This window comes from Lepidochelys kempii, chromosome 11 (genome assembly GCF_965140285.1).
Source record: "Lepidochelys kempii isolate rLepKem1 chromosome 11, rLepKem1.hap1, whole genome shotgun sequence".
In the NCBI taxonomy this organism is placed as follows: domain Eukaryota; kingdom Metazoa; phylum Chordata; order Testudines; family Cheloniidae; genus Lepidochelys; species Lepidochelys kempii.
The window spans coordinates 72867416-72894294 of NC_136390.1; the positions used below are offsets into that span (position 1 = coordinate 72867416).

General features: G+C 48.1%; 1 protein-coding gene across 1 annotated transcript in view; it reads right to left on the reverse strand.

Annotated features, from left to right (window-relative positions):
- LOC140895914 (aryl hydrocarbon receptor) overlaps positions 1-26879 on the reverse strand; it is a 131221-nt gene that overhangs the window by 28791 nt on the left and 75551 nt on the right. The window contains exon 3 of the mRNA XM_073306818.1: positions 20459-20574. Coding sequence (XP_073162919.1) covers positions 20459-20574 — 116 coding nt within the window. The remainder of the gene's footprint in view (positions 1-20458; positions 20575-26879) is intronic.

Genomic DNA, 26879 nt, shown 5'->3' on the forward strand with positions numbered 1-26879 from the left:
AAATAATGCGTTAATGAAATTTGTGACTGAACTCCTTGGGGAAGAACTGTATGTCTCCTGTTCTGTTTTATCCACATTCCGCCATCTATTTCATGTTATAACAGTCTTGGATGATGACCCAGCATATATTTATTTTAAGAACACTTTCACAGCAGATTTGACAAAACACAAAAGATACCAATGTTAGATTTCTAAGGATAGATACAACACTTGACCCAAGGTTTAAGAATCTGAAGTGTCTTCCAAAATCTGAGAGGGACGAAGTGTGGAGCATGCTGTCAGATGTCTTAAAAGAGCAACACTCTGATGAAGAAACTACAGAACCCGAACCACCAAAAAAGAAAATCAACCTTCTGCTGGTGGCATCTGACTCAGATGACGAAAATGAACATGCATTGGTCCGCTCTGCTTTGGATTATTATTGAGCAGAACCCGTCATCAGCATGGACGCTGTCAAGGTTCCTCCCCCACTCTGAACTCTAGGGTACAGATGTGGGGACCTTCATGAAAACCTCCTAAGCTTACTTTTACCAGCTTAGGTTAAAACTTCCCCAAGGTACAAATTAATTTTACCCTTTGTCCTTGGAATATCCACTGCCACCACCAAACTCTAACTGGGTTTACTGGGAAACGCAGTTTGGACACGTCCTTCCCCCCAAAATCCTCCCAACCCTTGCACCCCACTTCCTGGGAGAGGTTTGGTAAAAATCTTCACCAATTTGCCTAGGTGACCACAGACCCAAACCCTTGGATCTGAGAACAATGAAAAAGCATTCAGTTTTCTTACAAGACGACTTTTAATAGAAGTAAAGAAATCCCCTCTGTAAGATCAGGATGGTAGATACCTTACAGGGTAATTAGATTCAAAACATAGAGAATCCCTCTAGGCAAAACCTTAAGTTACATAAAAGACACACAGACAGGAATAGTCATTCTATTCAGCACAGTTCCTTTCTCAGCCATTTAAAGAAATCATAATCTAACACATACCTAGCTAGATTACTTACTAAAGTTCTAAGACTCCATTCCTGTTCTATCCCCGGCAAAAGCAGCATACGGACAGACACAGACCCTTTGTTTCTCTCCCTCCTCCCAGCTTTTGAAAGTATCTTGTCTCCTCATTGGTCATTTTGGTCAGGTGCCAGCGAGGTTACCTTTAGCTTCTTAACCCTTTACAGGTGAGAGGATTTTTCCTCTGGCCAGGAGAGATTTTAAAGGGGTTTACCCTTCCCTTTATATTTATGACAGATGCACATCCTCTGGAATGGTGGTTGAAGCATGAAGGGACATATGAATCTTTAGCGCATATGGCATGTAAATATCTTGCAATGCCAGCTACAACAGTGCCATGCGAACACCTGTTCTCACTTTCAGGTGACATTGTAAACAAGCTGTGGGCAGCATTATCTCCTGCAAATTGTAACCAAATTTGTTTGTCTGCGCAATTGGCTGAAGTAGGACTGAGTGGACTTGTAGGCTCTAAAGTTTTACATTGTTTTATTTTTGAATGCAGTTATTTTTTGTACATAATTCTATATTTGTAAATTCAACTTTCATTATAAAGAGATTGTACTACAATCCTTGTATTAGGTGAATTGAAATAAACTATTTCTTTTGTTTTTTTACAGTGCAAATATTTGTAATAAAAAATATAAAGTGAGCACTGTACACCTTGTATTGTGTTGTCATTGAAAAATATATTTGAAAATGTAGAAAACATCCACAAATACTTAAATAAATGATATTCTATTATTGCTTAACAGTGGGATTAATCACGATACTTTTTTTTTTAAAATAGAGATTAATTTTTTAATCTCTTGACAGCCCTAGTGAGAGCAGATGAAAGTGGTCCAGGATCAGTTCTTTAGCCTGAACAGCCTCATTTGTGATCCCTGTTCTGTAATTCAGCATTTCTGATGGGACTAAATCGACAGTAATGAGATCGCAGCAGGCCTGTGTAGAAGGGAGAGAAATATTTGTCTAGAACACCGGACACCCACTTCTTTATGAGGGGCACTAAAGAGGTACTCACAAACACGCCATGCTCCCATTTCCTCTATGTGCTGGACTGGGAAGGGTTGCTCTGACAGCCTATGTGGTCAGGAAAGTAAAACCAACAAGCCCCTGTATTTAAATGGCAAGATCCAAGAGGTTATTCAGGCAAAGTGGATCGCTCTCAGAAAATAGAAATCTGGCCCAAAGGAGCAGAATCTAAGTAAACTATGAGACAATGTCACGGAGCGCAGACTCACCGGTGGCACCTCCTGCTGGTCGTCTCAGGGAATTAGCGTTCCAGCCTCCAGAGCGCCCTCTTCAGGCCCACGTGTCGCCTTGCTGCTGGCTCCCATGTCCCCCCCCAGGACCCCGGTGCCCCTTTCAATGGGTGCTGCCCCCTGGCAGTACCCCACAATTCTGGGTCTCCCCCTCTCAGGAGAGCCCCCCACCCACTATCCCTACCTTGCCTCAGTCATAGGCTCCTGCCAATCACCAGCTAGCCCCTGTGCCCTGGGGCAGACTGCAGTATGAGCCACTCATCCCAGGCAAGGTTGGGTTTGGACCTGCTGCCTCTGTCTAACCTTGGGCTATCCCCTGCAACCCCAGTACCTCTTGGGCCTAATACTAGGCTGCAGCCTGGGGCTTTCCTGGCTGGAGCTCCCCAGGCCCTTCCCCAGCCCTGCTCCAAGTCTAGGTACTCTGCTTAGGTCCCTGCAGCCAGGTCCCTCCTTCTCAGAGCTAGAGAGAGAGGGAGTCTCTTCTTCTCCTGGCTTTTATAAGGCCCACTAGGTCTGTCTGGGGCATGGCCCCCCCAGCTGCGGCTGCTCTGCCAATCAGCCCAGCTCTTCCCCTTCCCCAGCCCTCTCCCAGGGCTATCTTAAACCCTTCTGGGCCCAAGCGGGTGTCCACCCCGCTACACCCCCACTCAAAACCCCCACGCCTCTCAGCTGGGGCTTCCTGGAACTAGCCGTCCAGGCTCACCCCTCCAGGCTCACACACCTTCTCTCTGAGGCCTCCCAGGCTGGGACATCTCCCAGACATGGGTCTCCGCCCTCCAGCGGGCCTGTTCCACAGCCTCAAGTTGCGCCCTTAGGTCTGGGTCCCCGCTATTCCCTGTCCTACCCCAACCTGGGTCCCAGCCTCCTGCTGGGCCCAGTCCATTTGGGTTTCCCTGTCACAGGCCTCCCTGGCGATGGTCTGGGTCCTACCCGGTAGCAGGATCCTCACCATCCTGGTTGCGATCTTTGCTACCTCCCCTGGGTGGCCTACTGGCCGGTCAGCCACTCTCTCAGCTGCCTCCAGCTGTATTTTCCCTCCCCCTAGGGGGCAGTCTTTCCGTAGGTGGCCCGGCTCCCAGCAACGCCAACAGGCTCCCTGCCTCCATGTTGCCTGGGCCTCCTGCTTCTTCCTGTTGTCCCTCACTGGGCCAGCCCTTCCTGGGTTGCCCTGAGTTGTGTTCCTTGGGCCAGGGCACTCTCGCCAAAGGTGCCCCTGCTGCCCACAGTCCCAACATGCCCGGACTCCTTCCTTTACCCAGAAGATGGTTTGAGGGAACCTGCCACCGTCCTGTCCCAGGTTGAGGCATTCAGCCCCCAGCCCCATAGGGACAGTCCTGTCCAGTGCCCACGCCTGGCACAGGCATAAGAAGTCCTTGTTTCTGCACCAGGCCTCCTGGTCCTAGCGCCAGGCTCCTCCCTCTGGCCTCAGCGGTTTCTCCTGAACACGGGCCAGAGGAGCTTCTGCAAGGCCTGCTGTTCACCCACCAGCTGGGCCATCTGTCCTTGGAGGACCCACTGCGCCTCCCATAAGCCATCCTGGGTCTCCCGGTCCCCCTTCAGGCCGTCAGCGCCCTTCCAGTGAGCTGCTGACACTGGGCCCCACCCAGAGACAACACCCGGGAACTCCCCATAGAAGACCCCGGTGTACCTGGGATCCATCGTCCCTGCTTCTCCACCTTCAAGTTCTCCTTTCTGATTTGGGCAATCGTTCCACAGTCCGTGCCCTTGCCCTTTGTATCAGGGGTGGACCGCTCATGCCCGCATTCTCCACCACTTTGTAACCAGGGCGCAGCCTCACCGGTGGCGCCACTTGCTGGTCGTCTCAGGGAATTAGCTTTCCAGCCTCCGGAGTGCCCTCTTCAGGCCAGTGTCTCACCTTGCTGCTGGCTCCCGTGTCCCTCCCAGGACCCCGGTGCCCCTTTCACTGGGTGCTGCCCCCTGGCAATACCCCACAGATCTGGGTCTCCCCCTCTCAGGGGAACCCCCCACCCACTATCCCTACCTTGCCTCAGTCATAGGCTCCTGCCAATCACCAGCTAGCCCCTGAGCCAGAATGCAGTATGAGCCACTCATTCCAGGCAAGGTTGGGTTTGGACCTGCTGCCTCTGCCTAACTTTGGGCTGTCCCCTGCAACCCCAGTACCTCTTGGGCCTAATACTAGGCCGCAGCCTGGGGCTTTCCTAGCTGGAGCTCCCCAGCTCCTTCCCCAGCCCTGCTCAGGTCCCTGCAGCAAGGTCCCTCCCTCTCAGAGCTAGAGAGACAGTCTCTCTGCTTCTCTGGCTTTTATAAGGCCCACTGGGTCTGTTTGGGGCATGGCCCCCAACTGCAGCTGCTCTGCCAATCAGCCCACTTTTCCCCTGCCCCAGCCCTCTCTAAGGGCTCTCTTAAACCCTTCTGGGCCTGAGCGGATGTCCACCCCACTGCAGACAAAAATTCACAGATTCCAAGGCCAGAAGGACAATTGTGACCATCTAGTCTGACCTTTTGTACAATCCAGGCCAGAGAACTGCCCCAAAATAATTCCCAGTGCAGATCTTTTAGAAAAACACCCAATCTTGATTTTAAAATTGTCAGGGGTAGATTGTTCCAATGGTTAATTACTCTCACAGTTAAAAGTTTACACCTGATTTCATATCTGAATTTGTTTATCTTCAACTTCCAGATGCTGGACTCTGTTAGACCTTTCTCTGCTAGACTGAAGAGATCCATTATTAAATATTTGTTCTCCATGTAGGGACTGATAGATAATCAAGTCACCCATTCTCTTTGGTAAGCTAAATAGATTAAGCTTTTGAGTCTATCACTATAAAAGTATGTCTTCTAATCTTTTAATCATTCTTAAGGATACGATTCTGTCATGGAGGTCATGGATTCTGGAACTTTCCGGGACTTCTTCTGGGTAAGGGCCAGAGCAGCGGACTGGCAGCCTGCCCCAGGGATGTGGTGCAGCAGCTGCCAGAACAGCTAACCAGTGGCCAGCCCTGGGCCTGCTGGAGCAACGGTCCCCAGCTACCTGGAGGTGATTGGGGTTGGGTCAGCCCCCCTGAGACTGGAGCAGCAACCGTCAGCCCCTGCCATAGGAGCAGTGGCAGGGCTGGAGCAGCTGCAAGTCCTGGTAGCGCTCTGTTTGTCCCCACTCCCCCAGCCTATTTTTAGTAAAAGTCAGGGGCAGGTTGTGGGCTTCCGTTAATTCTTGTTTATTGCCTGCAACCTGTCCCTGACTTTTACTAAAGATACCTGTGACAGAATCATTCTCTGAAACCCCTCCCATTTATCAACATCCTTCTTGAATTGTTGGCACCAGACCTGGACTCAGGATTCCAGCAGCAATTGCGCCAGTGCCAAAGACAGAGATAAAATAACCTCTCCACTCCTACTTGAGATTCCCCTGATTATACATCCCAGGATCATATTTGCTCTTTTTGGCCCCAGAGTCACACAAACTTTATATGAAGAGAGACCGAAATGATTGGAACTGTTTAATTTAGAGAGAAGATAAATACAGGTGGTCAGGATAGAGGCATATAAAATAATGAATGGAATAAGAAAGAGGGCAAATTGCGTACTCCTATTTATCTTCTCTCTTCATACAAGAAGAAAGGGACTTTCTTCAACTGAAAATCAGTAAGTTAGAAATGTCATTGAAAGAAGATGCACAATACATACTTAACCTGTGGAACTCATTGCCACAAGGTTTCACTGATGTTAAGGGCTTATTAGGATTCAAGAATCTGAATGTACATGAGAATATACACAGTGACAGAGAGAAAATAAGACATTATAAGGGGTATAAAATCTCTTGATCCCACGGTGTAAGCAGCCTTGTAAAAGACAGGTAATAGGAAAAAATAATAATTTTCTACTATGATGCTTTCTTTTGCATCATCTGGTACTACATGCTACAATAAGCATTTTGGAACAGGATTTTTATGTAAATACAGAAGAGCTAATTTCACAGGATTCCGTTGGGGAGCATGTATAAGCAAACAACAATACACAATACACACACATAAGAGCTATGGCCACCCACTGTGTCCCTATGAATACAACTGTCTATATTGGTATAGAGCTATCTACCCAATATCAAATGCCATATAGTAAAATATGTGTGCTCATTCAGGCGCATTCCGAACCCAAACACAGTGATACTAACTAGATGAGTGGTATGTTCTGTTTTTATAAAATAAACACTTAAGTTCTTTCACCTGTGAGAAATACAGAGCACTAAGAATTCCCAGGACAGCACAGCTAATGCAGCCACCAATATAAAATTTTAGATGTATTTTTAATGGTACGCAACTTTCAGACTTTACGGTTCAAAGGCTTTCCACCCTCATCAGTGACAGAAAAATCAATAGTAGAAGGGGAATGTCTATATTCCCAAGCAGGAATTTGCATTGGCTTGTATATTTTTATCCAGCCTCCAACCCCTTTTCTTCAGGGGAGACTAATTTCAAACCTTCTCAGTAGTCTTTGCTTGTGTTGGTCTGAGGAGGTCCCTGTGTTGCCTTCAGGACAGCACAGCTGGGTGTTAAATAAAAGATGAGAGGCCATTCAGAAATGAGGCACTGTCTTTAATGAGCAGCTGCCAGAAGCAACGCTTCCTTCATCACAAACCCTTCTGCAGTGCAGTTTCCTGAGTCAGGCTCTATTTATGTATTGCTAGGGATTTTGAACAGTCATTAGCTGATGATTGAAAGGGTGGCTAGCTCTGAGCTAACATCTTCTCAGAGTCCAAACAGAAGTTGAGGTAGAAGATCAACACCACTGGTCTTGTATCTCCATGGCACACTGGAGATATATATATATATATATGTGTATGTGTGTGTGTTAAGATATGCACTACTTCAAATAGGAATTATTTAGGGAAGTTCTCTATTTTATATGGGAGGTCAGACTGGATGATCATGATGGTCCCTTCAGATCTGTGAATATAGCCATTTGTCTGAATTCACAGTGCAGCTGTCACCTTAGGATTTTACTGGAACCCCTGTGTTTGCTTAAGCAGATAAGAGTTAGCAAATATCCTCTCAGAACTGACAACATCAGCATCTGAATATCCCTGTGATGCTCCATGTAGCTGTCATGACTGTCTGGTGATCTCAGCTCTGGGACACGATGACCTGCTGAGCTTGCAAATTATATGACCTATACTGGATCCTGATTTAGGCCCTAATACGGGGCAATATTACACCCATGTCTGTTAATACCCACAGGGCTGTCTCAAAGAAATCTGCAAGGTTGGGGTGCTCTCTTCCAAGCCCTGGATATCTCCGGGGAAGAGAAGCTCTATGCTGCAGAGGTGCTTTCCGCATTACGCTGTTCTCTGTGGCTCCCCTCCAACCTGGAAGCATGGTTTCTGTCATTGACTATTCCAGCTGCCCTTGCTTTATATTCCCACTGCAGAGCAGAGGACAGCTGGGAACAGGAGTCAATGCACCCAGTGGCAAAGCCATGGGAATTTCCACCAGCGTCCAAGAGGAGCAGCCTGAGTCAAGTGGCAGCTGTTCCTTGTCTCTGCCTGCACCACACTGACTCCAACCACAGAGCCAGCCTTGGGTACATCCAGAGACTGCTGAGCAACATGTGAGCAGGCCATGTTGGCCTGGATCCCCGTAACAGGGTCCCGCTCCACACAGTCTCCTTCCCTGCAGAAACTACAGAGGCTCCTCCAGGTGTGACCTTTTATTTCTAGTTCCCTCCACCAATGTCACCACAGTCCCCCTGTAACAGTCTGTTTACAATGTTAACTGAGCTTTTGGCCCTGAATGGGAATGGAGGTCTCCTTACTCTGAGCCCTTTGTGTGACTAGCCCCACCTAGGCCAGTTCCCCCCCCCTCTCTCCCTGCATTCCCTTCCTGTGCTTCTTTTATCAGCCCTCAGCTGCTGGGGCCAAATGAGTTATTACCTCATCCAGACCACCAGCCTGATTAGATCATTAACCCTAGTCAGCTTCCCCTGGGGCACTAATTAACCTCTAAGTGATCAGAGTGCAGGCTTACCTACTCACTCCCTGCACTCTATCACACTCCTTTTTTCTGCTGCTTCAGAGACTTGGCCACTAGTACCAGCTCCTCACCTTGTCTAACTGTGATAGGGAGCATAGACCCATCATGAATAATTTTGGGAAAGAAAAAAAATGTACAGCATGGTCTAAGGGCAAGGACCTTGCCTTGGGCATCAGGAACTGTGGTTTCTAGTCCTAGCTCTGCAACACTGGGCAGAGTAAGGAGACCTCCATTCCCATTCAGGGCCAAAAGCTCAGTTAACATTGTAAACAGACTGTTACAGGGGGACTGTGGTGACATTGGTGGAGGGAACTAGAAATAAAAGGTCACACCTGGAGGAGCCTCTGTAGTTTCTGCAGGGAAGGAGACTGTGTGGAGCGGGACCCTGTTACGGGGATCCAGGCCAACATGGCCTGCTCACATGTTGCTCAGCAGTCTCTGGATGTACCCAAGATACCTGAGATAGCATGCATTCCGAGACTGCAATAGAGCGAGCAGAAATCCACAGCAATCATTAAGAGGCATCATTATGTCAAGTCTGATTCAGACCTGTGCACAAATCCTACTGTATTAAAAGGTTCTCAGGCTTGCCCCAGAAGTCTTAATAAACCAATAATAGTGGTTCTGTCACTTTAACCACTGCTGGCAATTCGAAGCCTTGACATCCAACCCTGGACTGCCTTCCCAATTCACTAATGTACAGATGTCTGAAGTAATTAGAATCTGGTGTGCATTCTTAGCCAAGTTCAGCTATTGTTGCTGCCAATTCCCTTTTCATTGTCCAGATCTGTATTCATCCCCCCCTTTATTCTAGACACAAATGGTCTATTTTCAGAGCAGATCTCACTGTGTGGGAATCTACGGCAGAGGTTAATTAATGCCACTGAATGCACTACCTTTAACCCTTAGAGCAGGCTCCAGGCAGAAACATTTCTAGATGATGACAACAATGACCACTTCCCCCAATGTTTCAATTGTGTTTTGTTAATCACACTGATTGCAGATTGGTTTCATTTCTGGTGAGCAAGATATTAACCCCACTCATGGTCTACATTTCATAGTGATACAAGGAACAGTGATGCATTTTAACAAATAATTGCAGTCCCTGTTCTAACTATTCTCATTTATGCTGAAACCTCTTTTCACTACTCTGTCAGTAAAAAGGGGTCTTAAAGTGGGTTTAAGTCACATTAAGTTTAAGCTCTTTTACATGACTCAAGTGCTGTTTGGGGGGGGTGTGTGTGTAAGGGTACATCTACACTAGGAGCTGGGGTGACAGTCCTAGCTCGCACAGAGATACGCACACTACCTCTCATTGAGCTAGCATGCTAAAAATAGTAGCTGAGCCAGGGTAGCATAGGCAGCGGCAAGAGCTGTCACGGGCTAGAACGTGCCCTCCCAGAGTCCGTGGGTACGGTGTGGCTAGCCCACACCACCGCTATTGGTGTGACCCTAGCTCTGCTACTATCTTTAGCATGTTAGCTTGATGAGAGGTAGCATGCGTCTGTCGACACGAGCTAGTGTAATCCACAAACCTTCTGGGTGTGGTGTTCTGTCCCATCTAACAGTAACAGATGTTACTAGATCACAGGCCCTCGTTCTCATGGGGGACTTCAATCACCCCAATATCTGCTGGAAGAGCAATATAGCAGTGCACAGACAATCCAGGAAATTTTTGGAAAGTGTAGGGGAAAATTTCCTGGTCCAAGTGCTGGAGGAACCAACTAGGGGCAGAGCTCTTCTTGACCTGCTGCTCACAAACAGGGAAGAATTAGTAGGGGAAGCAAAAGTGGATGGGAACCAGGGAGGCAGTGACCATGAGATGGTCGAGTTCAGGATCTTGATAAAAGGAAGAAAGGAGAGCAGCAAAATATGGACCCTGGACTTCAGAAAAGCAGACTTTGATTCCCTCAGGGAACTGATGGGCAGGATCCTCTAGGAGAATAACATGAGGGGGAAAGGAGTCCAGGAGAGCTGGCTGTATTTTAAAGAATCCTTATTGAGGTTGCTGGAACAAACCATCCTGATGTGTAGAAAGAATAGTAAATATGGCAGGCGACCAGCTTGGCTTAACAGTGAAATCCCTGTTGAACTTAAACACAAAAAAGAAGCTTACAAGAAGTGGAAGCTTGGACAAATGACCAGAGAGGAGTATAAAAATATTGCTCAGGCATGCAGAGTGAAATCAGGAAGGCCAAATCACAATTGGAATTGCGCTAGCAAGGGATGTTAAGAGTAACAAGAAGGGTTTCTACAGTCATGTTAACAACAAGAAGGTGGTCAGGGAAAGTGTGGGCCCCTTACTGAATGGGGGAGGCAACCTAGTGACAGAGGATGTGGAAAAAAGCTAATGCACTCAATGTTTTTTTTGCCTCTGTCTTCATGAACAAGGTCAGCTCCCAGACCAGCACCAGACAGTACAGTATGGGGAGGAGGTGACCAACCCTCTGTGGAGAAAGAAGTGGTTCAGGACTATTTAGAAAAGCTGGATGAGCACAAGTCCATGGGGCCGGATGCGCTGCATCCGAGAGTACTAAAGGAGTTGGCGGATGTGATCGCAGAGCCATTGGCCATTATCTTTAAAAACTCATGGCGATCGGGGGAAGTCCCGGACGACTGGAAAAAGGTTAACGTAGTGCCAATCTTTAAAAAAAGGGAAGAAGGAGGATCCTGGGAACTACAGGCCAGTCAGCCTCACCTCAGTCCCTGGAAAAATCATGGAACAGGTCCTCAAGGAATCAATTTTGAAGCACTTGGAGGAGAGGAAAGTGATCAGAAACAGTCAGCATGGATTCACCAAGGGCAAGTCATGCCTGACTAACCTAGCTAACTAGCCTAACTAACCTAGCCTTTTATGATGAGATAACTGGCTCTGTAGATGAGGGGAAAGCAGTGGACATGTCATTCCTTGACTTTAGCAAAACTTTTGATACGATCTCACACAGTATTCCTGCCAGCAAGTTAAAGAAGTATGGCCTGAATGAATGGACTATAAGGTGGATAGAAAGCTGGCTAGAGCATTGGGCTCAGCGGGTGGTGATCAATGGCTCTATGTCTAGTTGGCAGCCGGTATTAAGCGGAGTGCCCTAACGGTCGGTCCTGGGGCTGGTTTTGTTCAATATCTTCATTAATGGTGGGAGGTGGTGGAATCTCCTTCCTTAGAGGTTTTTAAGGTCAGGCTTGACAAAGCCCTGGCTGGGATGATTTAGTTGTGGATTGGTCCTGCTTTGAGCAGGGGGTTGGACTAGATGACCTCCTGAGGTCCCTTCCAACCCTGATATTCTGTGATTCTATGATCTAGCGGCACTGAGACCACTTAGCACTGGCAGGAGGGTGCTCCACATGCAGCTCCCCCGCCCTGTGCGCCCACCCCGGCCCCATCCCCATCTGAATGCAGAGGCCAGGGAGTGTGGGGGTCCCAGTCCACACTGGCACCCAGCAGACAGGCACCGCCGACTACCAGTGGGTGCCCCTTGCTCCAGGTAAGCCTCCTCGGCCCATGTCCCATGGAGCAGCTGGAGCCCCGGCGCCCCCCAAGTGCCCCTGCGGGAGACCCAGCACACTCCGTGCTTCCTGGGGGGCCCATACAGGCTGATTTGTTCCAGGCCCTGCACCACTCTAGGGACGGCCCTGCATGGTGGCCAGTGGCAGAGTATTCTCAGTGGAGGGGTCTTGGTTTCTCCATGGGTCTAGTAGAGCCAGAGAGTTTGCTGACCTTCAGGACATAATGCAAAGCCATCCGGTTACAGAGGTTTCTACCAGGGAGTGGATTCAGAGAGGGAAGTTTCTACATAGTTTGAGATCAACTCTTTAGAGTTGAGATCATTACACCAATTCAGTTTGCTTTTATTTCTGTAAGTTTCTAGGGCGTGTGTGAAATAAGAACATTTTATATCAAAAATATTGGCACGAGTGGGAATTACGTGGAGGGACAGACCATGAAGGGCCAAACTCTGCTTTCAGCTGTTTAACAGCGGGTTTAAGCAAAGAATTTGTCCCATAACATTGAAAAGTCAGTGAATACTTATAGCGGTCGGACTACAAAGAAAAGGCCCAGAAATTAGCAGTGATGGGGAAAGCACAGGAGCACACACAGTGCTTCATAGGTAAGGCCAGAAGGGATCACTGTGATCAGCTAGTCTGACCTCCTGTACGACGGAGCAGAGAACTTCCCCACATTACATTCTAGTCCAACCAGGAATTATCTTTTAGAAAAAACTTCCAATCTTAATTTTAAAAAAGTGACCAGTGATTGAGAATCTACCACAAGCCCTGAAGTTGTTCCCAGGGTTAAGAACCCTGACTGTTAAAATATTATGCCTTATTTCCCATCTGAATTGATCTAGTTTCAATTTCCAACTGGATCATGTTAGATCAAAAAGTCCATTATTAATATTTGTTCCTCATATAGGTACTTTAGACTGTGATCAAGTCACCCTTTATCCTTCTCTTGTTAATCTAAATGGATAGACTCAAGGAGATTACTCATGATAAAGCATAGCCAGCTTTGTATGAGAGTGTCCATGGGTTCCCCTCCCTGTTCAACAAGGAAAGCCTTTTCTGCCGGGAGCCCCCTTGTCTGGACATGGGCTGCTGCTCCTCTTGACCCTGCTGCAGATAGCAATCTCTAGGGTGCAGAGCTAGGTAATGGGCTCCTAGTGCCCCCCATGTAGCACACCGTTCTCTCCAGCCTCTGTCATCCTCATGGCTGCCCAGAGAGCTCCTCACTGAAGCCATAGGGCAAGATTACAGCAGCTGCAGGTATGTGCCTGGTGCCCTCTGCAATGCAGCCTGTCCCTTCAGCCTTCTCCTTTGTCATCCAAGAAGGAGGGGAGACCCCTCCCCATGCATGCAGATCACTCCATTGGTTAGGCACCAGGCAGGAGGCCTGGCCACCATGGGAGGTACAAGGACTGTGGCAGAGCACTGGAGAAAAATGCAAGCAGGTACCGGGAAGCAGAGTCTCCATCCCAGCTCTCCGTGTTTGTGGAGTCTCAGTGTGAGAAGGGCAGCAGGGCATGCTCCTCCAGTGGCAAAGTGGCCTTCTCGCACACCCATTCCCCTCACTTCCCTATGCATAGATGAGAGTTCACTGCCAGTGTATGCCCAACTCCCCGAGGGAAGGATCAGTCAGGAACTCCTCCAGCTGCTCCAGTCCAGGTCCATGTAGATGGGGCATTGCTGAGGAGGAAGGGGGGGGCATTCCCAGCAGCACTGGGGGCGGACCAGAGGATGGCTGGGTGCTCTCTGTGAGCTTCAAAAGCACTCCTGAAGACCATAGGATTGTCTCCTTCCCCTTCTCTTGCCTCTGATAAGATGGAGGCCATGAGCACAGCTGCCAAATGAAATGGGGGAGGTTGGCTGAAAAATGGCATTTTTGCAGATGGGGGTGAGTTTTGTTACTCATTCTGCCATGCCCACCCCTGTTTCTAACAGCCGTTAGCTTCTCCTCCTCCATAGGAGTCAGCAGGTCTAGACCTCCCCAGCAGCCAAAGGGGCTTTCCAGCCTGTAGCGCTCTACCTGACTATACACTATTCTTGGTGCAGCCTTTCAGCCATCTTCACAGCAGCTCACTTAGCTTGGCAAGCAAATCGCGGCAGAGGAACAGCAGAGAAAGAAAGCTCAGAAGAGGGAAGGCAGAGACAAAGGAGTTCTCCCTCGGGGAAAACTGCCCCTCTTAAAAAACACTGCAGGGAACTGGGGAAAGCAGCAGGACATCTCAGACTCCATGCATGGGGCAGAATGTCCTAAAGCAGAGCAGGTGGCTCCCTGTGCATAGAAGCCCTACTGCCTCTGAGCCACCAGTGAAGGGCCCCATGCACTGGTGAGCAGCAGACAGATACAGAAGAGGCAGCGTTACTGTTATGGCTGCGAAGGCCACTTGTTGACAAGCCCAATGTGTAGGTGTTCAGACCTTTGCAAATTACTTCCTGCACTGAGAGTGTCTCCAAAGCCCCCAGGTGAGTTTTTCTTTCAAGTCTGAAAAAATGGAGATTCCAGGGACGGGGGGGGGGGGAGCATTATTTGGCTACACGAGCTTGGTGATTTTAGAGCGAGGATCATTAACATTTACCTTAAACAACAACCCAACTTTAGATTAAGGACTCAGTGAGGAATTCTGGCTTAAATACAGCATTTCAGTGTGTGATCACCCCTGACAAGGAAAGATTCACATTCCACAAATATATTTACATAGGGCCTTTCAACAAAAGGATCTTAAAGTGCTTTAGAAACAACTGGCAAATTCCAGTCCCTACATACGAATCTGAGGCTCAACCTACATTGGTGGTGCTGTTTTTCTGCTGCAAGGGGTCTTGGCAGTACAGGGCGGACTCCTATGTGCTGGGGGTGGGGGTAGGGGCAGGGGAGAGGGTTAGGCTGAGAATAGTGGGTCACAAACACACAGCCCAGATCTGACGACTCAAAAAACTTTGCATGGAGAGAAGATGACAGAGGGCCATGGCCACTACCCCCACCCTAGGTTGTAGCAATGATGCTGAATCCTATTTCGAGGTTAGCATCTCCCTCTCCTCTCCCTGCACCTCATAGGCTTACTTCATGCAAAGCTGTTTTGCTTATGATCATGCTTTGGCTTCATGCAGTAGACATACCAAAATGATTTCCCCAGTGGTTAAAATGCAGCAACCTCTGTGAGTGGATGAAGCAGCTATTGTAGGTGGCCAGTCAGCATGCAGCAATGAATAGAATGCATTGTTTATTGGAAGGTGCCATCCCAGTTGCTTTTTCACGTCTGTTTTTTCTTGCCTGTACGTGACTGCGATACATTTCAGCAAGTAGCCCCAACTTGGACCTCATCGCCATACTCCAAGCCTAAAGTGGACTAGGCTGCAGGAGGACACACTGGAAAGAGTATTTGTTCAGGTGCAGATTCATGTTATGTTTCTTTGGCAGGGAGAGTTGGAGTCTTATTTGCACTGTGTTCATTTGCAAAATGGCGTTTATATATTCTACATGTAAGTGTAGCCCAGGTCAAAAAAATTTTCACTACATTTTCTTTCCCTTTCCATTTGTCAGAGTTTGAAGTGTATATAAAAATGTTGGCAAAGTTTCAGATTTTGAAGAAGTCAGACCATACTTTTAGCAGTAGAGCTGGCCAGTTTACAAATCCAAAGAAACAAGGAGAATACGTATTCCTTGCTTATTCCAAAAAACACAGTGATTACTCAGCAATAACTCACTTTGACCAAGTTTCTAAAAACAGTCTTAGTTTTCTTCATCCACATCCATTCAACAGAGCTTTCTGTTTTGTTCTGACACCATATTTAATTATGTTCTCTTGTTACTGGGAGAGGGGAGGTTACTTACCTGTAACTGGAGTTTTTCGAGATGTGTGGCCCCTATCTGGATTCCACTGTGCATTATGCATGCGTGCCATATGCCCTAGTTAGAGAATTCAAAAGTACTGTCCTTTGGTCCATGCATGTGCCTAACTCATCTCATGCTTCCATCTGAGGCAATAAAGCACAGGACGGACCAACCACATCTCAAATTCCTCCAACAGTGAATCTGACAGATCCAAACCAGAGGGGAAGGAGGGTGTGAAGTGGAATACTGATAGGGACCACACATCTTGAAGACCATCCAGTCACAAGTAAGTAACCTCTTCAAGTGATGGTCTCTATTGTATTCCACTGACAAGCAGTACCTGAGTTGCAGGAGGGTGCAAGGATAGAGGGCAAGAGGGTCGTGCAAAAAAAACACCTGTGCCAAAGGATGTGTGTGCCAGTGAGTCCTGCACCAAGGCATAGTATGTGGTGAAGGTGTGGGCAGAACTCCACGTGGCTGCTCCATGTATGCCTATGAGAGGCACATCCTGAAGGGAGGCCATGATTGTAGCTTGAACTCTAGTGGAATAAGCCTGTACCTATGTGGAGGGCAGGGATGGGGGTAGATTCAACAGCTGGTAGCAGAGTTTAATGCAGCTAGAAATCCATTCTCTGGGTGGAGATGGCCTTTCCTCTGAGTCTCTCTGCTACCGCAATAAACAGTCTAGGGGACTTTGATTGGTCTTCTACCTGCAGAGAATGAAAACCAGAGCTTGGATGAAGAGGGAATGAAGGCAATGTTCTTCTGCAGATGTGTACGGATTCGGGGAAAAAACTGGTAAGTGAATGAATTGGTTAATGTCAAACTAGGAGATCACCTTAGGTAGGAAATTTGGGTGTAGTTGTGGAAAACTGCAAATGGTGGCTCTGCCCTCATAGCTCTGAGTTTCCTGATCCTTCTTGCTGAAGTAATAGCCATGAGAAAGGTGACCTTCATGGAGCAAGATGCCATTGGCTCAAAGGGAGGCTTCATGAATACCAAGAGTACCAGATTTAGGACCCATTGAGGTGCAATCGTTTGGAGAGGTGGGACAGTTGAGGAGGCCTTTCAAAAAAACACCCAACAATCTAGCGGTTAGCAGGTGTTTTTTAAAAGCGGAGTACCCTTGCACAGGAGGATGGAATGTGGTGATTGCTGCTACGTGCACCGTCCAAGTGCTGAGGGTGAGCCCCAATGTCTATAAGGATAGAACGTGATTACGATTAGGGGACTCTGTTGCTTCTGGTAAAACCTCTTTATGTTGTGCCCAAGATGAAAAACGTCTCCACTTAGTATAGTAACATTATCTAGTAGAATTTTTCTACTGTTAGGGAGAATGTCTTGTACTGCAGAGGAACATGCCCATTCTATAGGTGATGCCCATCCAACTACCATGCCCTGAGGCGGACTGTATGTGGATTGTGCTTGATCTCACCATTGTACCCGGTCAAAGGGAAGTTTGGGTTGGGGGCTTGGTGTGTGGATTGACATCCGCAGGAGATTGGGGAACCAGAATTGAATTGTCTGGGCCAGAAGGTGGCAAATCTGAATGACGGTTGCCTTGTTTCAATAGATTTTGTGGAGCACTCAAGAAAGGAGCAGTAGAGGAGGGAAGGCGTAGTTGAGCTGGTCTGACCAGGAGAGAAGGAGGACATCACCCTGGGAGTGATAACAAGGAGCTTTGCTGGAGAAGTATGTGGTGCACTTGCTGTTTGTCTGAGAAGCAAAATAGGTCCCTAGTTGGGATCCTTCATTGTGTGAAGATATCATGTAGCACTGATTGCAAAGTATCTGCTGAGTAACCACATTCTACGTCCCTGGAAGATAGGGTGCTCTGATTGCTGAAACACCAGTTCCAGAGATTGACTGTTTCTGCACATGAGAGCGACAGATCTCACTCCCCCTTGTTTTTCCATATTAAAGACCGTGTTGGTGTTGTTCGTCATGATGCAAGTGGATGAGTGGAAGAAAGGATTCACACACAAATCTTACTGCTCTAAGTTCTAGGATTTTGATGTGCAGCCTGGATTCTTGAGGTGGCCACATCCCTTGTGTCATACGGGTTGTCTCTATATGCTCCCCCACCTAACAGTGATGCTAGTTTTGTCTGGGGGAAGAGGGAAGAAAGGGGACTCCCATGCACATGTGATGTGGGTCTGTCCACTATAGGAGGGATAACAGTACTGTGGATGGGACTATCAGCATGAAGTTCATAGAGTGACAGTTTGCTGAGTACATGGACTGAAGCCATGTCTTCAGGCAGCAAAGGAAATCTCATGAAGAAGGAGGAGACCAGAAAAGAGCGAATATAGTGCCCATCTATAAAAAACGGAAATAAGGACAACCCAGGGAATTACAGACCAGTCAGCTTAACTTCTGTACCCGGAAAGATAATGGAGCAAATAATTAAGCAATCAAAAACAAATTTTGTCAAACCAACCTGATAGCTTTCTTTGACAGGGTAACAAACCTTGTGGATAGGGGGGGAAGCGGTGGATGTGGTATATCTTGACTTTCATAAGGCTTTTGATACTGTCTCGCATGACCTTCTTATAAACAAACTAGGGAAATACAACCTAGATGGAGCTACTATAAGGTGGGTGCATAACTGGTTGGAAAATTGTTCCCAGATATTAGTTATCAGTGGCTCACAGTCATGCTGGAAGGGCATAACAAATGGGGTCCTGCAGGGGTCGGTTCTGGGTCCATATTGTTCTGTTCAATATCTTCATCAATGATTTAGATAATGGCATATAGAGTACACTTATAAAGTTTGTGGACGATACCAAGCTGGGAAGGGTTGCAAGTGCTCTGTAGGATAGGATTAAAATTCAAAATGATCTGGACAAACTGGAGAAATGGTCTGAAGTAAATAGGGTGAAATTCAATAAGGACAAATGCAAAGTACTCCACTTAGGAAGGAACAATCAGTTGCACACACAGATAATGGGACATGACTACCTAGGAAGGAGTCCTGCGGAAAGGGATGTGGGTCATAGTGGATCACAAACTAAATATGCGTCAACAGCGTAACACCGTTGCAAAAAAAGCGAACATCATTCTATGATGTCTCGGCAGGAGTGTTGTAAGCAAGACATGAGAAGTAAACTGCATTAGCTTCCAGTTCATTTCTTAGTGCAATTCTAGGTGTTGGATTTGATGATTAAAGCTCTATGGTTTTGCCTGGGGCGTGCTGGTCTCTGTGATGGTTCATAGTAGCAGGATGGTAAGGATGGTTCTTCCCTAGGTTCCGATTCATGGGAAGAGGTGGACTCTGGTTTGAATGATGGTACCGTTGGAGCTGATGGACTGGCGTATAACATGCAAGGAAAGCATGAGAATCTGTATAGCAGGCATAGCCCATGGCAGGATGTGAGTTCTCTGGAAGTGGAGGGTCCTGAAGGAGGAGACTCTAGATCCAGTCAGGTTTCTTGGGGTGCAGTCATGGATCAGCATCTGCCTGGTGTAAGGGGCATTTAATCTTTTCCTTCTGCCAGTACCAGAGTCAGATGTAGCAGTGGGAGGTGCACTCCTTGCTGAATCAGACTGATGTCTGGGGTAGTTCCTGGCCTGGGTCTGACGTGGTCTCATGGCCATCTCCATGAGATACGTGCAGAGACAAAGTGCTGAGCCTTCTCAGGTATGGCTGGGAAAGGACTGGCAAATACTGCACCTAGCTGCAATGTGAGCTTCTCCCACTCAAGCAATAGAGGCAGCATTGATGGTCACAGCTCACTGAAAAGGATCACAGGCAAGAGGCGCAGAGTTTGAAGCCTGCAGTCCTGGGCATAGTGTGGTACTTGAACAGGGGTATGGGGTAGGGGTAATGGGGAAAGTCCCTGAAATCTAGATTAAACTGTTAAAAACTAGAAAAGAAATAAAACTAGTAAAGCTATTTACAACCATAATTAGAACTCCAGAGAAGAGGACACGGAAGGTTTGAACCTGGACTATATGGCAGCAAGGAGATCTGGAGATGTGGTGGTCCACCCCGCCCCTTTATTGCCTTAAATGGAAGCTTGAGGCGAGTCAGGGCACATGCACAGACCAACAAACACTACTTCCAAATTCTCCAACTAGGTGTGCATGCATAACCCACACTGGAATACAATAGGGACCATTCAACAACAACACTGGGTTTTGTCTTAAAAAAACCCAGAAAACTCTGTGCGCCTGTAAAGCCAACACCCCCCGGTCGTTGGTGGGTGGGATCAAACTGGGGATCTCTGGAGCTTAGTGCATGAGCCTCTACTGCATGAGCTAAAAGCCAACTGACTGGTAGTTAAGGCTGTAGAGCAGACTCATTAATTGCTTTCTCTCTCTCTAAGTGGTCTCAGTGCCACTACATGGGACAGAACATCATATCCAGGAGGTGTGTGGGTTAAACGCCCATTTATGGCAGCTAGCTGCAGATGGTTTGAAATGATCTATGTCAACTCCCGTGGAAGTGAGTGGGAAGAATAGTAAATTGTAAATGACTCTTCACTGCCTTTTATACGTGTTCAAACAGGATGTAATACTCCACCAGTACTTCCATTTTACACCAGTGCTAGTGACTACAAAAGGTGCAAAGCAGTGGAGAATCAAGCTCTGTATCTTTACACCATGCTCTACTGTGAGGTGTTAAATAAGAGGCTGGACTGATTTCTGCAGGCTGAAATAACAAGGCAACCAGGGGCTGCATGGTCTTTTTTTTTTTGTCAGTCACATTTTGAACCAAACATTTGTCTGTTTCTACCACAAAGTAAATGCACGGGAGTCAAGGTGGAAGAGGAGAGAGAGAGAGAGGAAGTGCCCAGATAAGCCTTGCAGACAGACTTGATTGTAGAGAGAATGCCTGAAGCACCAACCTGTAATAGCAGTTCACCCTCTGGTATGATTCTGTCATCCAGTCCCAAGGTCCTCCCATTGTCATGGTCACCATTCCTTTCTGTTCCCCCTTTGGAGCAGTGACTCTTCAGGGCAACTGCAATGAAGCAAAGTAAAGCAATGTGAGTGCTGAAATAATTTTTACAAAATCACTGCTGTGAATGTCAGATTCTTTTACCTCAAACAATTTGTTCACAGTTTGATTAGGTGCTGCTTCTTCAAAGGAAGCCTGCGTTGCTTGCCAGCTGTTTGCTTTGCTGTTCATAGTGTTTATGGTAGAGGTATATACCATGAAAGCAAGAGGCACTTAACAAGACCTGTGCAAACAGCAGCTAAAGCCTTGCCATAGGCCACTAGAGAGAAGTGTCCAAGTACTTATCACACATGATGACATTTACCACTAACTTCAAACAGTTACTATTTTTAAAGGCATGTTTGCTTTCAGTTGGCTTGCAATTGTCGAAATCTGTCCTTTGGCTAAAAAGGATTCCCCCAGCCCAGCTCTGGCCTCTGTTTAGAGGGATCCATTGTCCCTCTTGGGGAAGGGGGTGGGGGAAGAAAAAAAAAAGAGGTTCTGGTCATTGACCGGTACATGAGAGGACTACCACCAGACCTTCGCGCCTGGGTAAGCCAGAACGAACCCTCCACCTATGATGAGGTTGTCGCACTGGTAGAGAGGTGAAGGACGGCGAGGGAGCTGACCCGATCAGTTAAGGAAGAGGCACCCCGGGTTAAACTAGCAGCACCAGGCCCTAGAGCTCGGGTGACTGGGCCACCAGGAGAGCCCAGGTGGAAAAAGAGAGCAGCTGAAGGCCCACCAGAAGCCACAAAGAGTCGGAGCACTGAGGGAGAAGGTGTTAGACTGCCCAAACCAAGAGACTGGGGAATGCCTAGGGCTCCATACCAATGTTATGCCTGCGGGGAGTGGGGACACATAGCTGCACAGCGTCCCAATGCTGAGGAGCCTATGCAGTGTAACATGAGGAACTGGGCTGACCCATGCTCCCTAATCCACCTCGTGGGGGTATCACTAACCCCACATATGTACACCAGACTAGTGAAGCTAAATGGGGTAGAGACCACAGCACTGGTTGATTCGGGGAGTGCTATCACACTTGTCCCGGGGAAGCTCGTGAAGTGTAGTCAGCTGCTGTGGGCTAAGCGTATGGGGATAACATGCGTCCATGGGACAGTTGGTTATTACCCCACCATCCCAGTAAAAAATCGAGATTCAGGGGAACATTACTGAGGTAGCAGCAGATGTAGTCCCTAAACTCCCATACCCGGTGCTCATAGGGACGGACTTCCCAGGGTTTGGAGACTTACTCCTTGTAGGGGAATTGGAGAAAAGGGGAAACCCTGAAGTCAGTGAGGCATCCACAGTAGACTGTCAACCCCCAATCTTCTCTGAAATATCCCCAGATTTGTTCTCCACTCCCAGACAGGGTAGAAAGTCAAAAAGGGCAAGGAGGGCAGCTAAGGCCTTGGGAACTCAAATACTGACCCAAAGCCAGAGGGTCACTCTCATAGGTAGGCGGACCCGAGCCGCTGAAAAGGAGGCCACCCAGGAGGGAGAAGCACCCGAGTCTGACCCCCACCCTAATGCCTCTGAACCAGTAGAGGCAACAGAGACTGGCCGCCTAGAGCTCGGCCAGATTAGCTCTGGGAGAGGAAATTTTGGACAGGACCAGGCTGAAGACCCAAGGACTAGGAAAGAGGTGACCAAAATAGATGGGGTTCCCGTGGAAGGGAAAACCCAGGGTCCAGGACCCTACTTCATAATGAAGAAGGATCTCTTATACCAGGTTGCACCAGTACAGGGGCAGAAGGTACAGCAGATCCTAGTACCTCAAAAACACCAGAATGCTGTATTAAGTCTTGCCCCTAGTCATCTTTTTGGGGGGCATTTGGGGGTAGAGAAGACCCTGGCAGGAGTCCTACGACGATTCTTCTGGCCCAGAGTATATGAGGAAGTGCGGAGGTACTGTGCGTCCTGCCCAGAGTGTCAGCACCACAGTCCCCGCCCCGACTTGAGGGCACCTTTAGTACCCCTTCCCATCATAGAGGTCCCCTTTGAGCGAATAGCCATGGACGAAGCCTGGAGAAGACAGCCCGGGGCCACCAATATATACTTATTGTTTTGGACTATGCTACTCGCTACCCAGAAGCCGTCCCCCTGCGGAACACGGCTTCTAAAACAATAGCTAAAGAATTGGTGGGGATCTTTGCCCGAGCGGGGCTACCAAAGGAGATATTAACAGACCAAGGAACCCCATTTATGTCGAAGTTAATGAAGGACCTCTGTACCCTGCTCCATATACATACCCTGAGAACTTCAGTCTATCATCTGCAGACCGATGGGCTGGTAGAAAGGTTTAACCGAACCCTCAAGGCTATAATACGGAAGGTGCTAAGTTGGGACGGGAAGGATTGTGATGCCCTACTACCTTACCTTATGTTCGCCGTCCGGGAGGTACCTCAGGCCTCAACTGGGTTTTCCCCCTTTGAGTTATTATACAGGCGCCACCCCCGTGGCATACTAGATATTGCCAAAGAGATATGGGAAGAGGAACCCAATGAGGGGAGAAATAGAATAGAACATGTATTGCAGATGCAAGACCGGATAGCCCGGGTCACCCCTATTGTACGGGAACATTTGGAAAAGGCGCAGGAGGCCCAGCGTACCCACTACAATCACCAGGCAAAAGTCCGACAGTTCCAACCAGGGGATTGAGTGATGGTTTTGGTACCCACAGCAGAAAGCAAGCTTCTGGCCCAATGGCAGGGGCCCTATGAGGTGGTTGAACCTGTGGGGGAAGTAACCTACAAGGTGCAGCAGCCAGGATGCTGGAAACAAGAACAAATTTATAACATTAACCTCTTGAAACCTTGGAACCAGCAAGAGGCATGTGTGGTGGCCCAAGAGGCCCCGATTCAGGGAAATAACCTACATGAGCAGATCAGGATATCCCCTGATCTGACACTGAACCAGAAGAAGGAGGTAACTGAGATGATCAACCGGTACCAAGATGTATTTTCAACCAAACCAGTCTTCATTAATTTAAGGTTTCATGTGCCAGTAATAAATTTCACATTTACAGGAGTCCCCCGATGGAACCCCAGATTGGCAGAGGGCTGAGCGGGGCTGGCGGCCGGAACCCCAGCAGGGAAGGTGCCGGCGGTCGGAACCCCAGACCGGCCCCAGGTTGAGCGGCTCAGCCGGTCTGGGGTTCCATCTGCACTGGCGCTGCCGGTCTGGGGTCCCCACTGCCAGCCTGGATGGATGTAACTGGGGCCGGCAGCCGGGACCCAGGCTGAGCGGGGCCGGCGGACAGAATCCCAGACTGGCAGCACGGGTGGGAGACAGAACTCCAGACTGGCAGTGCGCTGAGCCACTCAGCCTGCTGCCGGTGTGGGGTTCTGTCTGCCAGCCCCTGCCAGTCAGGGTCCTGGCTGCCGGGCCCGCTCAGCCCACTGCCGGCCCAGGGTTCCATCCATCCAGGCCAGGACCCTGGCTGACAGGGGCTGGCGGACGAAACCCCAGACTGGCAGCGGGCCAGCCCCGCTCAGCCCAGGTCCCGGTCGCCGGCCCCGCTCAGCCCGGGTCCCAGCTGCTGGCCCCAGTTATGTCCATCCAGGCCGGCAGTGCGGACCCCAGACCGGCGGCGCCAATGGCAGATGGAACCCCAGACCGGCTGAGCCGCTCAGCCCGCAGCTGGTCTGGGGTTCCATCAGGAGCCCCTATAAATGTAAAATTTATTACTGGCACATGAAACCTTAAATTAATGAAGACTTGGCACACCACTTCTCAAAGGTTGCTGACCCCTGGACTAGATGATCACAGTGGTCCCTTTCTGGCCTTGGAATCAGTGAATCAGGAGCAGATTGGCTCATAGAGCACAAACCTGTAGATGAGCCCATGGGAGAGACTATAGCTGCAAACAAAGAGAACCAGAGAATGCAGCAAAATTGATACATCACTTGTAAGAGCCCAAAGGATAGAGGAACCATTTGTCTGTGGTAAACACCCAAGTGAGAAGCCAACTCATTCCACCAAGGCCAGGGTATTCCATTTCTTATCAGCTTCAAGCCAGTAGGTCTCTGATGAATTTGAAGTCCCCATCCCACCTTATTCTGCCTGGCTGCTCGAAGCAAGGAGCATGGTCTCTGCGTCCCCCTACCCAAGAGAGTCTTCTGTATATGGGTGTCTGTTCCTGTATCTCTCTGCCATCCTGACTGTTGCAATGGGGGGTGGGAGGGGAGAGAGAGGAGGGGAGATGACTCAGCTGCTTTATGCCTCTCACAGCATTCTCAATGCTGCCAGATGGGTTTCTCTGCTCCTTTGCCCCACTCCAGCTCCAGTGTATTCACAAATCTCCCAATTTGCAGCAGAGCAAAACTGAAGGAATTCCTGTCAGTTTCACTGTACCCTGGGGGTTCTGAAGAGCTGCAGTGAAAATGGACAATTCCCTGTGCAGCTACAAGCTAAAAAACATTAAAGTACATGCAGTTTAAGCTCTGCGGACATGGAGGGCACCTGCCTGACAAGGCAAGTAGATTTTCAAAGCCCTACTCAAGGGCCCCTCCAATAACATTGGCCACATTTTGGATTCCTAGCAGGAACATACGATGTTCAACAGCCTGATTCAAAGACTCCCGTTGACATCAGTGGGCTTTGGGTCAGGATCAAAAGCAGCTAAAAAAAGGTATGTGTCTGCTTTGTGGGGGTTGGGAATCACAGCTGCAGAGATTCTGCATACCTGGGGACTCCACACCCCCTACATATTACAAACTAGGTCTCCACGGCACATCTGCATAGCTTACATGAGGACAGGGGAGGAGTGGAGAGGGGGACTGAGGGGTCAGAGTGGGTTTGGGCTAAATTTGGCAATAATGGGGTTGCACACATACAGCTGAAGGCTCAATCTGCTCTGCATGGATTTTTATTATTGGTGGGGATCCACAGGCCAGAAAGAAGCCAGCTTGACTCAGATCCATAGTTGAGTTTGCAGGGCTGCAGCTAAAGTAAATAAAAATGTTTTAAATTGTAAAATGAGCAAGTTTGATCAGGAAGTAAACAGACACAATATGCATACTGTCCCATGGAGGACATTTCTACAAAGTCACTTCTCAGAGGAGACTTGTACTCTAAAAATCAATACCAACAGATGAGAAAATAAGAGTAAACAAGCAACATTGATTGTCGTTATCAATCCTTTCCTATAGGAGCACAAAATTTACATTTGCACCCACAATTTCAAGGTTATTTTTTGTTCATGCCAGAGGTCTATTGTAATAATTGAGACAAATTAACCGTAATTGTCAGCTCAACTTTAAAGAGTATGTAAAGCTTCATAAAATATCACAATAACCAACAAAAACCACAAGTGTTGATAGGAAAGTTAGGAAAGGAGACCAAAAAAGTGAATGAGTCTAAACAAAAAGGCCTCCTGATAGAACTCAAAACCATGTTAAAATTAGGCTCAGTAAGAACGAGAAAATGTGCACCCAGAAACTGAAGAACCAAAACTGGTGTGTCGGCTAGTCGGCCTAACTGGTGGGCAAAATAATGAGGGGATGGGCTGTTCCACCCAAAGACTTGTGTGTGTGTGGGAGAATACGGAAGAACAGACAGAGGCAACTAGAATGAGCTGCTGCCACCCGCACCTTTTCCTGGGACCCCAGACCTTTGTCCTTCCGATCCTGAGGTGTCCTGACTATACTGAGATGGGGACCCAAATGATATCACCACCCCTACCAGTTCCAGATGAATCCCAAATGCCACCTGAGATGAAGAGGGATTAAACTTTAACATCAGCAGCTCATCTACTTCTTCTTCCCTCACCCCCCAAGAGGACAATTACCAACATTTTTGGTACCATCCAAAGTCTGTAAAACAGAGGGGCATGGGGGGTTTCCTCTAAAGGGAAAGTTTCTGCCCAGCTAAAGGGATAGAGTACAAGAGATGTTAAAATAGATGCCTGTCATAAATATAAAGGGAAGGGTAAACACCTTTAAAATCCCTCCTGGCCAGAGGAAAAACCCTTTCACCTGTAAAGGGTTAAGAAGCTAGAATAACCTCGCTGGCACCTGACCAAAATGACCAATGAGGAGACAAGATACTTTCAAAAGCTGGAGCGGGGAGAAACAAAGGCTCTCTCTGTCTGTGTGATGCTTTTGCTGGGGACAGAACAGGAATGGAGTCTTAAAACTTAGTAACAGGTTTCAGGATTTTGATTTTTTTTTTTTTTTTTACAAGGAGCACAAGTTTGAAAAGGAATTTTTTTTTCCTTTGGGCTGCTGGTAAGCAGGTTTCCAAGTAGTTGGAAGTTTTTTGCTTTGATTTGGGGCCAGAGCAGAGACAAGGGAATTGTCTTTTTCTGTAGGCTGACAATCACTATC